The 13381-nt window shown below is 46.6% G+C and overlaps 1 protein-coding gene across 3 annotated transcripts in view; it reads left to right on the plus strand.

Annotated features, from left to right (window-relative positions):
* Window positions 1–13381, plus strand: part of LOC126531118 (histone acetyltransferase KAT7-like) — a 117823-nt gene that overhangs the window by 89556 nt on the left and 14886 nt on the right. For all 3 annotated transcript variants that reach the window (XM_050178520.2, XM_050178521.2, XM_050178523.2), the window contains 2 exons: window positions 4915–5008; window positions 6599–6745. In XM_050178520.2, coding sequence (XP_050034477.1) covers window positions 4915–5008; window positions 6599–6745 — 241 coding nt within the window. The remainder of the gene's footprint in view (window positions 1–4914; window positions 5009–6598; window positions 6746–13381) is intronic.

The raw sequence follows: 13381 nt of genomic DNA on the forward strand, positions 1-13381 counted from the left end.
AGTGTACAATCAACAACCGACTTTCCGGATTCCCGATAATTTGGACGGCTTCGCGGCACCACCACGTAACGTACTCCATAGAGTCAATGTATCAGAACGTCTGAAATTTCGGACGCAAGAACTCTTCGCCGTTCGATTTTCTGGACGTTGTGCCGTGACCGCAGGTCCGAAACAGCATTAATCAAAGCCACCACTGCTGCCATTTTGATTACCTCGTTGCCTGAAACCGGCGCTCTCGCACGCAGATCCGCGGGCAGCCGTAGCCACCGCGGCGGCAGCGCCAAGTGTAGCTGCTTCGACGTTCACTATGAAGCTTCTTGCCATTGGGTGCCATGTTTTTTATTGAAAGAATTCGCTGCTGTCAGCAATGCCACGGACTCCGTCTTTGTGGTCCTCGCGATTGGCTTAGAAGTTTGGATAGCACGGTGCGTTGCATAATGTCGGTTCCCGAAAGTCAGCTTCGCCTCCGTACGGAAATGTTACTTGGTGAAGCATACACAAACTATTGCTATTGCCACGGGACACAGTATGTATTCCTTAATTATACACACGTATTTCCTGTCACAGTATGAGCACCGATATGCCTAATACATGCACCGACAGGCCTTCAGAACGTTTTCGAATGTGCCTGTGGCAGCTTGAGCCCTTAAGGGCAGTAAATGACATGCATTTATTTTTTTCCAACTGGCCGACTTTTCGGACGTTTTCGCGGCCCCTAAGGAGTTCGAAAACTAGGACGTGGACTGTGCGACTAACCAAGAAGATGCTTCAAATGGTCCGTGGGGTGAACGAGTGACGGAAGGAGTACAAGAACAGGAAGGACCTACTCATTGAGGAATGAACGGGAAAGGAAGTGTGCTGCCGCCGTTTTGAAGGAGCTTGAGCTCAAAAAACAAAGTGTTGGCTGATGCCGAGATGCAAGTGTCCCTCATCCAAACCAAAATAAACTCTTTGAAGCAGTGAAACACAACAATGAGGCGCCGTGCGTGGGCTGAGAGTATGTCAGGACAGTTGACGTTGACTTACGAGCTGTTGAGAGAGAATCTCAATTGTGACCAAGTTCGGGCCTCGTACCACTGAGCTTGCTATCAGTTGATAGAAATAGTTCATGTTCGAAAATATTTGCTTTTGTATGCATCTCCTTTTCTATTCATATTTGAGACAATGCCCGACTCAATTTGCAATTTTTTTCGAAGACATTTCATTAGGTGTGCATTTTACTAACCCCTCCCTTCTATTCTCTTCTTGAATAACGTGAACACTACTCCTTAGTATTCAAATTGGATTAAGTAGTTTTTCTTTTTTAATTTTTTCGATATGCTTACCAGAGAGTGACCGCATCGGGCGATGTGGTTTCAGCTCGTCTTGACATAAAACAGGTCTGCATCACTCAGGGAATGTTGCAAAGGCACTCGGGGAAAACCTGGAAAACTCAGGGAATTTGGAAATGTCAACTTGGTAGACACCCTGTGTACAGTCATAATGGTTTTTCAGGTGCCAGATTATTTGTACCTGTGCGATTATGCCGATTTTCCCACGGTGCTGGTGCCCACCCCTGAAACCAATCATATAATGACAGATACTTTGATACCTCGTGTCCTGCTGCCTGATTTTTGCAATATCTGCACGTATAATGCTTCAAGCATGGCAGTCATGAACAAAGTTGCTGCCACATAGACTTGGCACCAAACCTCAACTTCGGTTGCCAAGTCCCAACAAAACGGCACTGGTTAGGCCTAGTGGCCTAGGCAGTACAGCTGTAATAAAATTTTGCCGTCAGCCAGCAAAGTGGCTGGCAACAAGTCATCATGGGAAGCTTGCCATTAATAAGTTCTTAGCTTGTCAGCGATTTAAAGTGGTATCTATGGGCTGGACTGATGGCTGTAGTAGCGAGTTCATGAATGCCCGCGGACCTCTCTCATGTCCAAAAAATCGGCTGTCAAGCAACTTTACACATTCTGAATGCGGATGTTGTGCCTTTTAGCCAGTGCCTTGATTTGGCCGCAGCCAGCAAGCCAACATTCCAATTGCATGCAATCACACCAAAGCACAGTTGAGTATGAGTGATGGTGCAAGGTGTGTGTACGTAATTTTTGTTCCCGTGGCCACACGCAAGCCACCAATGGGCCATAAAAATTTACAGGAGCCCATCAAAAGCATCACCAATTGCATTTGCTTTGCATAAACGTGATATGGACTCTATCTTCCTTTCTTTTTTTACCAATATCAGCATGTATGCTTATAATGAATATCAGGTACTATCACAAAAGTATTGTTGTCAGATGCAAGTTCGTTATAAAGAGATTCGACTGCATTTTCCTTCATTTCTTTTTCTTAGCATATACTGTTAAACCTTGATATAATGAAGTCAGTAAAATCGCCACTTTACTTCATCATAATCAAATTTGACAGCTTATACAAACAAGTACAGTCGCTGGTGGATTTCCTTACACAGAAAAGGCCATAATATTTTCCAAATTATCAGGAAATGATAAAAAAACAAATTTCACCGACAAAAAAAATGTCATTTTGTTAAGTTTTGCGATGCAGCAGCCAAAGATATGGTTTCATGCTGTGTGGACAATATCTTCACATTGGTGGTACAAAGTGAAGCCTGCGAAACATTTGTGTTCACTCCACCACCAAGGCTGGTAGTGTCACTTGTAGTGGGACGACACTATCATGAAGAGCACAGGCAGAGGGGTGCAAATGCTTCGTCTCCTTCTCACTTTAACGCATCTCCTAAACTCAAGGTTACACAACCTCCAGCACTAAACACGCGAGAGAACAGCACACATAAAGCGAGCATGAAGTGAGGGCCATCTTGGCTTGCTTAACCTTTGTAACCACCACAGATTACCATATTTACTCGAATCTAACGCACACATTTTTCCGATTAAACGGGTCCAAAAATTGCGTGCGTGTTAGAATCGAGTACGACGCTAAATCTGCGTTACCATATCGCCATCGACATTTCGATATGGCTGCCTCGTACACGCTTCGAGCCTAGCTGTCGTAGCTGTCTCCATGTGCTGTACTAGGTATGCTTAGGCAATGCTTCCTTTGGCTTAGGGTTCACCGCCCGTCTTCCTGTTTTCTGCGTTTGCTCTATCAGCATGGAAATGCCGACTGCAAAGACATGCCGAGTTCATCACGATGCGCAATTAAAAGGAAAGCGATCACGTGTGCGGAGACGAACGGAAATCGGATCGCATCACAGTCGTTCTGAGTTTTCTAAACTTACATGCGGACTGGCGCCAACAGGAGAGGCGTTCTACACTGGTGGCTGCTACATACGGTGCGGCCACGCGGCCCTTATCTTGAAAGTGATCTGCGGCGGAGACGGAGGGTCTACACATCTAAACGCACTGCCCTGTGTTCTCATCGAAGCGAGAGGCCGCACAGAGGTCAATTCCCTCGCTCCTGCTACCACACTTCCTCACTCCAGCGTTTAGAGAGTTTCCACGGTCATTGAGTGAGACGTGTTCATGCTTGTGAGCGTGTGACACCATGCTTGTTAATTTAGTTAGTAAGTGAATGTTTAAAAGTTATACGGCCGATAAAACTACAACTCTTCTTGTATAGCTGTCTACTAATTTGCTATCGTAATCAATGCTTCACCTGTCGCGCGAAATTGCCGACTTTTTTTATTTATCGCAATGTTAGTGCATTGGGAGTAAATCTTTGTTTTTTCCAAATGAGAGATAGTTGTATTTCTGTATGAAAGAATGAGGTGTGCGGTACTGTAAAGGACTTTTCTTTAAGTCCCGGCAAACGGGTGCGCTTTACAATCAAGGGCGTTCTTTTTTTTTTTTTCCTTTTTTTGGTCACAATAAATGGGTGCGCTTTACAATCGACAGCGCGTTACAATCGAGTAAATACCGTACCTCTCAGGTAGGGCACACGGGCCGTGCATGCGCTCAGCCACGCTGACAGCCATGTGCAGCCAGGGCCAGGCTAAGAGAAGAGAGGTTGCTCACCTGCCCCCTTCCTCACTCCCTCCTCCTCCTAGCTTGCATTGGAAGACAGCAAAACTCAAGCCACCATCTTTTTCGACTCACACTTGCATGCTCTCCCTCGCGCCCAGAGCATATGGAGCAAGGTGCGCAATAGGATCTTATCACCCTTGGACTTTATATGAAACACAACAGTCAAACTGTTGTGTTTCACTGTTGTGTCGATTGGCCGAGATGCAGGTCTCCCTCATACAAACGAATATAAGCTCTTTAAAGCAGTGAAGCACAACAATGAGGCGTCGTACGCGGGCTGAGAGTATGTCAGGACAGCAGGAGAATCTCAATTATGACAAAGTTTGGGCCTCATACCGCTGAGCTTGCTATCAGTTGATAGAAAAAGCTCATATTCGAAAATACTTGCTTCTGTATGCATCTGCTTTTCATTTGTATTTGAGATTGTCCGACTTGATTTGCAATTTCTTTTTAAGACATTTTATTTTCTGCACATTTTACTAAGCCCTCCCTTCTATTCTCTTTTTGAATAAAATAAGCACTACTCCTTAGTATTCAAACTGGATTAAGTCGTCTTTTTTTTTTTTTTTTTTTTTTAGTTTTTCACATGCTTACTAGAGAGTGACAGCATAGGGTGACATGGTTTCCCATCTTGACATCAAACATAGTTCTGCGTCGCTCAGGGAAATTTGCAAAGGCACTCAGGGAAAGCCTGGAAAACTCGAGGAATTTGGAAATGTCAACTTGCTGGCACCCTGGTGTTATATACACTTCATTACGTTTCGTTTCAAGATACGTGGAGTCTCTATAGACACAAACTTATAAAAAGTTAAATACTCTGTTATATTGAGAATTTTGTTTTATTAAAGTTTGTTATATCGATGTTCAACTGTATGTGTTTCTCACTCTTTTGTATCTTTTGTTTGCTGTCTCTTTCTTGGATCAGGAGAAGAACTCGTTCCTCAACTACAATGTGTCCTGCATCCTGACATTGCCACCATATCAACGACAAGGTTATGGAAGGATGCTCATCGACTTCAGTGAGTCCTGCTCAAGTAGCTCACAGCATTGTTGTGTCAGTGTAGCATGCTTGCTTGCTCTCTTAAATCAATTCTTGTATCGAAGTCCTGAATATGTATTTGAAATTTTCAGTATTCACACAACCTTAAAAAAAATTTAGGTGTATTTATAAGGCTGAGATCCCCTGCAGTGCAAGTAGTTTGTATATATATTTTCATACTATATACTATACTATACTATACTATACTATACTATACTATACTATACTATACTATACTATATTTGTAGACTGCCACTGCCTGCCAGGAGCACTCCAGCTTGCAAAAGTGATGGTGCACTGTTTGTTAGGCATTCGTCTCTGGCACGAATGAATATTAGTTTCTAATATTCAATCAAATAATAAGCTCTTCACTATTAAATTTGTTCGAATTTCACTGTTTAGCATTTTCAAAGTAATCAGAATGCGCAAATATAAATTCAAACACATGTATTGTCAGCAGTTTCGGTGAGCTAGTTGCACTGCTGTTTGATATGACTCATAGGCAAAACAAGGTAATGTCGAAGAATTAGTTTATATTTGCCAAGATATTTTTCTGACCTCAATTATTTAAGCCTCCCCGCAGCACTACCACCTTATCTATTGATCCAATGTATAAATGCTATCAGAGTTCCAGATGCCATACAGCGTCTCACTTGATTGTACACATGGAATCGACATGCACATTGTCATAGAAATGGTGGCTGTGAAGGAAGTCTGTGCTCTTCGGGCTGTCCCTCACATATTGCTTTTTTGGCAAACTAGTTTCTACGCTTCCCAAGAGCCATGTGGCCACTCTGAAATAGATGTGTGTGTGGGAACTCAGTGCCAAACTGTGACTTTGGTCAGTGACACCTGACAAAGCAGTGCTGGTTAGGCCTAACAGCAAAGGCAGTTTGGCTGTGACAAAAGTTTGCCGTTGTCTCCCATAGTATTGGGTGAAAAACTGTTGTGAGACACTTGCCCCTCCTTGTTTGAGTCATTAGTGATCAGCCCAGAAACCTTGTGCGTGGGCTAAACTGTAAACCGGCATTCGGGTCCCTGGCCAACCAGCGAACAGTTACAGTGAAGGTGAAGCACACATGTAGGTAGAAAGCACCTAGCTGAATTTGCACAACACTGCCTAAACTGCCGGCATTGTGCAGGCAAGATTACGTGTGACATCTGCACTTCACGATGTCGTGTCAACGTGCATTGCACCTTAGGCCACGCGATGGGTGCGCGTGAAGCACCCTTGTGACCTTGAGCATCAGAAGATTTCTGGTAGACTTAACACGACAAAGCCATAATCTGTAAGCAAATTTTCTGTACTGTTGGTGGTCTAAAAAATGCAAAAATGGTGAGCTTGTGTTTTTTCACGCCAATGTCTGAATAGCAGTACTTTCAAAATGAACTGTCTCTTGCAAGTGAATCCCCCCCCCCCCTTGTTCTTTATATTTGTTTGTGATTGTTGTGGCTGTTATGCCAAGGATTTAAGCTAGTTGCTTCAAAATTATTCAACACTGTAACTATTCACATTAGCCCAAGCACAATGTTGCTTGTAAAAGCATCTGTACGTTCTCTATATGCCCAGGCTACCTGCTCAGTAAAGTGGAAGGCAAGGTGGGCTCCCCAGAAAAGCCTCTGTCGGACCTGGGGTTGATCTCATACCGGAGTTACTGGAAGAGTGTTGTCCTCGACTACCTCCGACGCTTTCAGGGCAAAGAGATTTCGATCAAGGGTCAGTACAACCTGCCTTATTTCCATTTGCTTGCATACCAGCTTTCAATGACCTATGAGATGGTACACTAGGTGTTTTGGCAAAGAATAATCTCCTAAATATACACGCCACCTCCTGAATGTGCATATTGCAGTAGACTCATGTTGATGTGCAGCTATCCTTTGTTAACTAAGTCTATTTTCCTGTCCAGCACAAGGCAAACGTCATGGAGTGTTTTATTATTTTGACAAAATGTGGCCTTATTTTACTTCTTTCTTTCTTTCCTTTCTTTTTTTAATGGCTTATTTTCAAACTTCATTCCATTGAAAACCCTTCCAAACCTCTTTCAACCAATTTACTTTATGGCTTAAGCGTGGAAATCTCATTTGGCCTCTTCACTACGCAGTATATGTGTACTTGTCATTGTAACAAATGGTACAGTTAGAAACAAGGAATTTTTTTTTATTTTACCCTGTTTCAAAAGCAACTATTTTGGAAAGCAAAGTTCTCCACCGAGGAAATTTCTCATGCATTCTTACATGACAGTGCCTTTCTGGACACGAAGAGAGGCTGTCAGCGTCCATGCTGGACCACTGTCTGACCGAGTCAATGTCGTGTTCGCTTTCCAAATCATCACTTTCGGCAGACGAAGCAATCAGAAGATTATCATCCTCATTACTCAAAGAACAAAACTCTAGTGCATCGCTTTCACTCTCACTTTCACTGTCAGATTCAAGCAGCACCTTTCTTTTGCACGCACGACTCACATGCGAGCTATCAGTGACAGACTCCATTGATCCAAATCTGCCAAAAGGCACGAAAAGCACATAATTCTAAAAGCACTGTCCTAGAGCACTGACAAAGTGCTGCCATCTACAGTAAAACCTCGTTATAACAAAGTTGAAAGTGGGGTCGTAATTACTTCGTTACAACTATTAGTTCGTTATAGCCACTATCCATTTCTATCCACAATTAGCAAGCAAGAGAGGATGTACTCACCTGAACCAAATCTCACAGCAGTCCGTCACGCAAAAAAGAGAACGGCCGTTGCACGGAAAAAAAAAAAAACAACTGAAAAATAGAAAGCAAGGGAATTGCTACTTTATTCACGCCAAACGGCTCATCACTGACCGATCAACAGCACACCAGCTGGCGGATCACTTCGCAGAAAAAAAGTCCTTGATAGATTTTTTCCCCGTCTTCTTCAGGCGAATGATGGCTTTTTCAGCTGCAGCCGCTATTTCGAGTCCGTCCTCGCCGCCATCGTGAGCGCCAAAGAAGCGGCGCGGCAGGTCTGCCGCATGCAGCACTTGTGCAGGCGTCGGTACATCAGGTTCGCCAATAGTTGGCTCCAGGCTGTCATCGATACATTCGTCACTGTCGTCATTAGGCACCCCCATCACCGTGCGCACAATTTCTGCCTCCGTTAGCTCTTCCGTCGTCACCACATCAGAATCGGCACTGACGTACATGCAGAAGGCGTCGCAGTCGGGCACAACGCCGGTGTCAAGGAGAGCATCCCACGTCCTAAGGCTTGGTCGCCCACGGCACCCTCATTGGTGGCAGCACTGAGATCTTCACTGTAACCGCCACTGCTGACGCCAAATGAGGCATGCTGGAAGCAATTGGCGATCATGCTTGCCGGTACAGCCATCCAAGCAGCCTGTAGCATCTCGATCGCCATGTACAAGTCGATCGTGGACTTGTGCTTCATGCTCATATTGAGCAGAATCCGGTTGATCACACACTTGTGGTAGCCCCACTTAAAGTTCATGATAACTCCTTGGTCGAGGGGTTGCACAACTACAGTGCAGTTTGGTGGCAAGAAGCATAGCTCTATGTTCTTGAGCACAGCGGCAGTGTGGTGGGCCGCGCAGTTGTCCAGTACGAGGCATACCGTACTTACACGATTGTAGGTCGACCTATTTTTTTTAATTTGAACATCTGAAGTGGAGGGGTCGACTTACAATCGAAACCAAAACATGGCACCGCCAAAAAAGCGAGATCAACGAGATATCAGCGGAGCTATAACGTGGTTACAATTTTATGTTTGCTGTATGGCCTTACCTATAGTTTTCGCTATCCCGCACGTTTGTTCGCTTTTCGGAAGGGTTTTTCAACATATTTTAGGGTTTTACAGCACACACAACACTCATGGGGGGTGTCGATAGTTGATGCAAGTGCCGCTGTTTCATTCGCGGCGGCACCCCCAGAACGACGGCGCTTCCACGGAGTATCAATGATTCATGGTAGAGCAGACGCCGCTGAAGTGTTTCTGTTTCCCTGTAGCTCTCAGTTTGACGCGTTTGACTCGACTGCCGGGTACATGCTACTTCCATGCTTCCTCAGTCGTGATGAGTGCTCCAGGCCCACTAAACATTCAGCCCTCGTTCACAGCAGCGTTCAAGAGGACTGCCATCCTTTACGCCGAAGAAACAAATCGCTGCGCAGTAGGCCACAAGCTCTATGTTTCTGAACCATTGGTGCGAGAGTGGCGACTGCAGCGAAGCAAAATTTCCACCTGTGACGGCAAGCGAAGAATTTCCCACAGGCCGAAGACTAGACGCTATCCGGAGCTGTAGGCCAAGCTTGAGGGGTACGTCGCTGAAATGCGTGATCAGTCCCTGCCAGTGAAGTGCGACATGGTCATGAAACAAGCCCGGATCTTCGCCTTTTAAGGACCTTCTCCGCCGTGAGTACGAGTGGCTGGCGGCAGAAGACCGCGAACTTACGCCAACCGGACCTGTCAAAAGAGCCGCTCTTACGGCTGCGTGTGGTTGGGTGCAATCAGTGTGGGCTTCTGTTCCACAAGATGTCGTAATGCGGTCATTTGCCAAATGTGTAATTTCACTGGACGACGACGCGCTGTGGGACTGTAGCAGCGGTTACGATGGCAGCACTAGTCAAGACGAGTAGCCCAGTGACCATGCCAGCTACTAATAAATTTTCATTGTAGAATTCACCCTCGGGTATGCTTTATATGTTTTTTTTTCTTCTTTCACGCGATATGGAGGGGTCGACTTACAATCATGTAAATACAGTATCTTCCTGTTCAGCTTGCCCAGCTGCTTGTCCCATTCCTGCAGCCATTGTGCGAAAATTTATCTCGTCATCCAAGCCTTACGGCTGGACACATTGTTCACTTGGAGCTTTCGTTTGCCGTTGAAGCATCGTGGTGACGCACTTTTGCCGACCACGAGGGCCAGAACCTTTTCCGACCCATCCATGTTGGCACAAAGCAACACGGTTTCGTGGACCTTGCTCTGCTTACGGCCCTGGCAGCATTCACCTTTCAGGGCCAAGGTTTCTTGCGGCAGCGTCTGGTAGAACAGGGCTGTCTCATCCACGTCGAACAAATCCTTGGCACTGTATTTTTCTAGCAGCTGTTCAACAACGTTTGTCTCCACCCACGCCACTGCAGCTTCGTGGTCGACAGACTGCACTTCCTTGCTGACAGCCCTGCTGACGATGTCGTGGCGCTCTTTGAAATGCTTCAGCCAGCCGACACTCGCCACAAAATCGTTGTGCCCCATGATGCACACAAAGTCCCTCGCTTTGCACTGCAACAGTGCCCTACTCACAGAAGTGCCGCTTGCTCTTCCGTCCAAAAACCACTTGAAGACGGCCTTCTCTACAGCTTCAAAAGGGGGGGCTTGCAGCTTCTTTCTGTCGCCTTCTACGCCATGTGCGAGAGCACTGGTGACAGCTTTTTTGCTGCTCGAAATCATCGACAGTGTGCTCATCGCTATGCCGAAATCTTTGGCCACTTTTTTCTTCTTCACGCCAGACTCGACGGCTTTCAGCATAGCCACCTTCTGCTCGATTGATATCGTTTCGCACTTCCGTTTGCCGTCGTCCATCTCCTTTCTGACGGCAGGAACTCGCACGAATGAACCAATAGAAACACTGATATCGTCGATGCGCACAGAGGCAATGAAAAGCAACAACAAAACCACAGTCGGCGGCACCCCACGCACGCAGTGGAAGAGCGGGCGGGTCCACCAGTTCCACAGGAAAAGAAAGGCCGGGATAAGCGCATGGGAGATGCGCATGGGAGATGCGAATGTCGCGCACTATGAGACATTGACCTGACAGGTACCAAAATGGTCAGTAAATGCTCGTTGTGGAAAAGAAAAAAATTGCTGATGATTATGTCACTTTCTAATACGAAATTTGAGCGCAGCTCTTCGGTGTTTCGGCTTTTCTATATACTAAGGCAAATAAATCGAGCAAGACATGTATGTACAGTTACAACTTCTTAGTCTTCACTTCTTCAAGAAACACTCCACTCCCAGTTCTTTATTGTCATGAAGGTAGCTTTGTGGTCGGAGAAATAGATGGGTATATGCTAGACTTGCTGCATCAATGCCTGGTTCGGCACCCCTGGATTCTGGCGGCAAAGGTGCTGGGCCTCTGCTCAGGCAGCTCGTTTAGCAGTAGCAGCAGACGAAGGACTTCCACTGGCTGCCTCACTCATAGCTCAGAAAGAACTGGCTGAGAATAAACTACTTATATAGGCAGATAGATTATATTATAATATAAACCGTCTGTGAACTTGGACAGTCCGTCTGGTGCGGAACATTTCGCACCAGCCGCCGCAAACGGCGCTGATGCCGCTGGCGCTGCTAGCAAGTCAATTGAAGATGGTGTTGCGCTTTGGCTTGGGAAGCACGCACTGTGATCCACTGATACCAAGCCGGCGCTTCGGCAACCGGAGAACACCGTGTGCTCTCACGCGGTCACCGCCACTGAGGAAAGGAGTGGGGGAAGGGGTACGCATAGTGGCGATCTGCGGCGGCTGTGCGTTTAGGCTTGGGCAGCAGCACATCATTGAGATCAGCCGCCACCGAGCCGGCACTACAACGGCACTACGACGACTCTGGCGACGCATTTAAAGAGGCACCCGAATGTATTCATGGCATACGAAAAAGAATGTTGTGCACGGAAAAGCGGGAAGTCTACTGCTGTCACTAAGCCTTACGCGCAAGAGCCTTCGGTAGCTAACCGTTTCAAGCCGAAGCTGAAACATACGGCGCCAAAAGCACAGGAAATGACAAAGGCTATTGTTGGATTCATAGTGTGCGGGATGCATTCTTACAGTGTTATTGAGGAGCCGGGCTCTGTGGCCCTTATGAACGCTGCTATTCCCGAGTACGTTGTGCCGTTGCGAACAGCGTTTTCCAGAGGAATAATTCCGGAGCTCTACGCTTCGAAGAAACAAAACTTGATGAGCAGCCTTCAGGCGGTGACTGACAGTGGAGTAGAGGCAACTTCAATAACGACGGACAGTTGGACATTGCAGGCTAATGAAAGCTGCTTGTTGGTAACATGCCACGTCTTGAACAGCTCATTTCAGCTGCATATGCACGCGCTGGCATGTACAGAAATGGCAGACGCTCACACAGCCGGAAACTTGGTGCTCTTTCTGAAAAGCGTGATGGAGGAGTGGGCACTTCCAGATCCAGGTACTGTGTGAGTGTTTGTTGTTACAGATAAAGGGAAAAATTTCACTGCTGCAATTACTCAGTCGCCTTGGATGGGCATAAAATGTTTCAGGCACACGCTGCAGTTGTGCATGAGCAATGTCAAGCGGGATGTACCTGGATTTTCCCAACTGTGCACAAAGGCCAGGGCTATCGTTGACCGCTATAAGTGAAGCGCAAATGCTCGGGTGCGCCTTATGGAAGTACAAAGGGAAATGCAGCTGAATGCCCTGGAAGCGGTGCAAGATGTTCCAACGCGTTGGAATAGCGAGCATCAGATGATGACTAGGCTGCTCAAGCTTCACAAACCGATCACCGTGGAGCTTTCGGAGTGTGATGGGGTTGATAACCTCACTGCAGCTGAATGAAAGCTGATGACTGCCGCTGTGAAGGTACTCGATCCACTTGCTCAAGCCACAACAGAGCTATCTGGGGACAAATATCGCACATTGTCCCAAGTTATTCCTTTGCTTGAGTGCACTTACATTGTACTTGCTCGACACGCAGCTCAATCAGATGAGTCGTCGGCAATTGCTTTGAGTCTGGCACGAAGCATCAAGGCAAGGTTTCCTAGTGTCAAGACATCTGAGGATACAGCCCTAGCGATGTTGCTGGACCCAAGATTTAACCCTTTCGCTGTCACGGACGTACCGGTACGTCATCGCGCTTCCCCCCCACGGTGTCACTGACGTACCGGTACGTTCTCTATCGTGCGTTCAAAATTTCGCGCCTGAGCGCAAAGCTGGCACTTCTGAATTGGCCACGCCCTCTGTTGACTCTTTCTACAAGTTCGTATATTCTCCCCGACCTGTGTTAACCCATGTATTGAAGAGTACCGTGCGACTGCCACTCCCCACTTTCTCTTTGCTGAGTGGCGCGGTGGCTCCGCGTTCGCTGGATCATGCGTCGCGCGCGTGTGGTTATGGGTTCAAGGGTTGTTCTGCCATCTCCGTTGGTTTGAAGGTTTTTATTTTTCTTCTGTTGGTGTGTCTGCTACGCCGCGTCAAGTTCAGGCGCACGTGCCGTTGCCTCTCCGAAAAGAGTGACTCGATTGATGCTTTCGCTCTCTTGCCGAACCCTCGCTTCCGACTTGCAGCAGTAAACGTAAAGCCCTTCAATCTTTGTTTAGCCTTTTTCCATCTCCCTCTGTCTTCTTGATCACGCAACGTACCAT

Source organism: Dermacentor andersoni, chromosome 5, assembly GCF_023375885.2.
Source record: "Dermacentor andersoni chromosome 5, qqDerAnde1_hic_scaffold, whole genome shotgun sequence".
NCBI lineage: Eukaryota > Metazoa > Arthropoda > Arachnida > Ixodida > Ixodidae > Dermacentor > Dermacentor andersoni.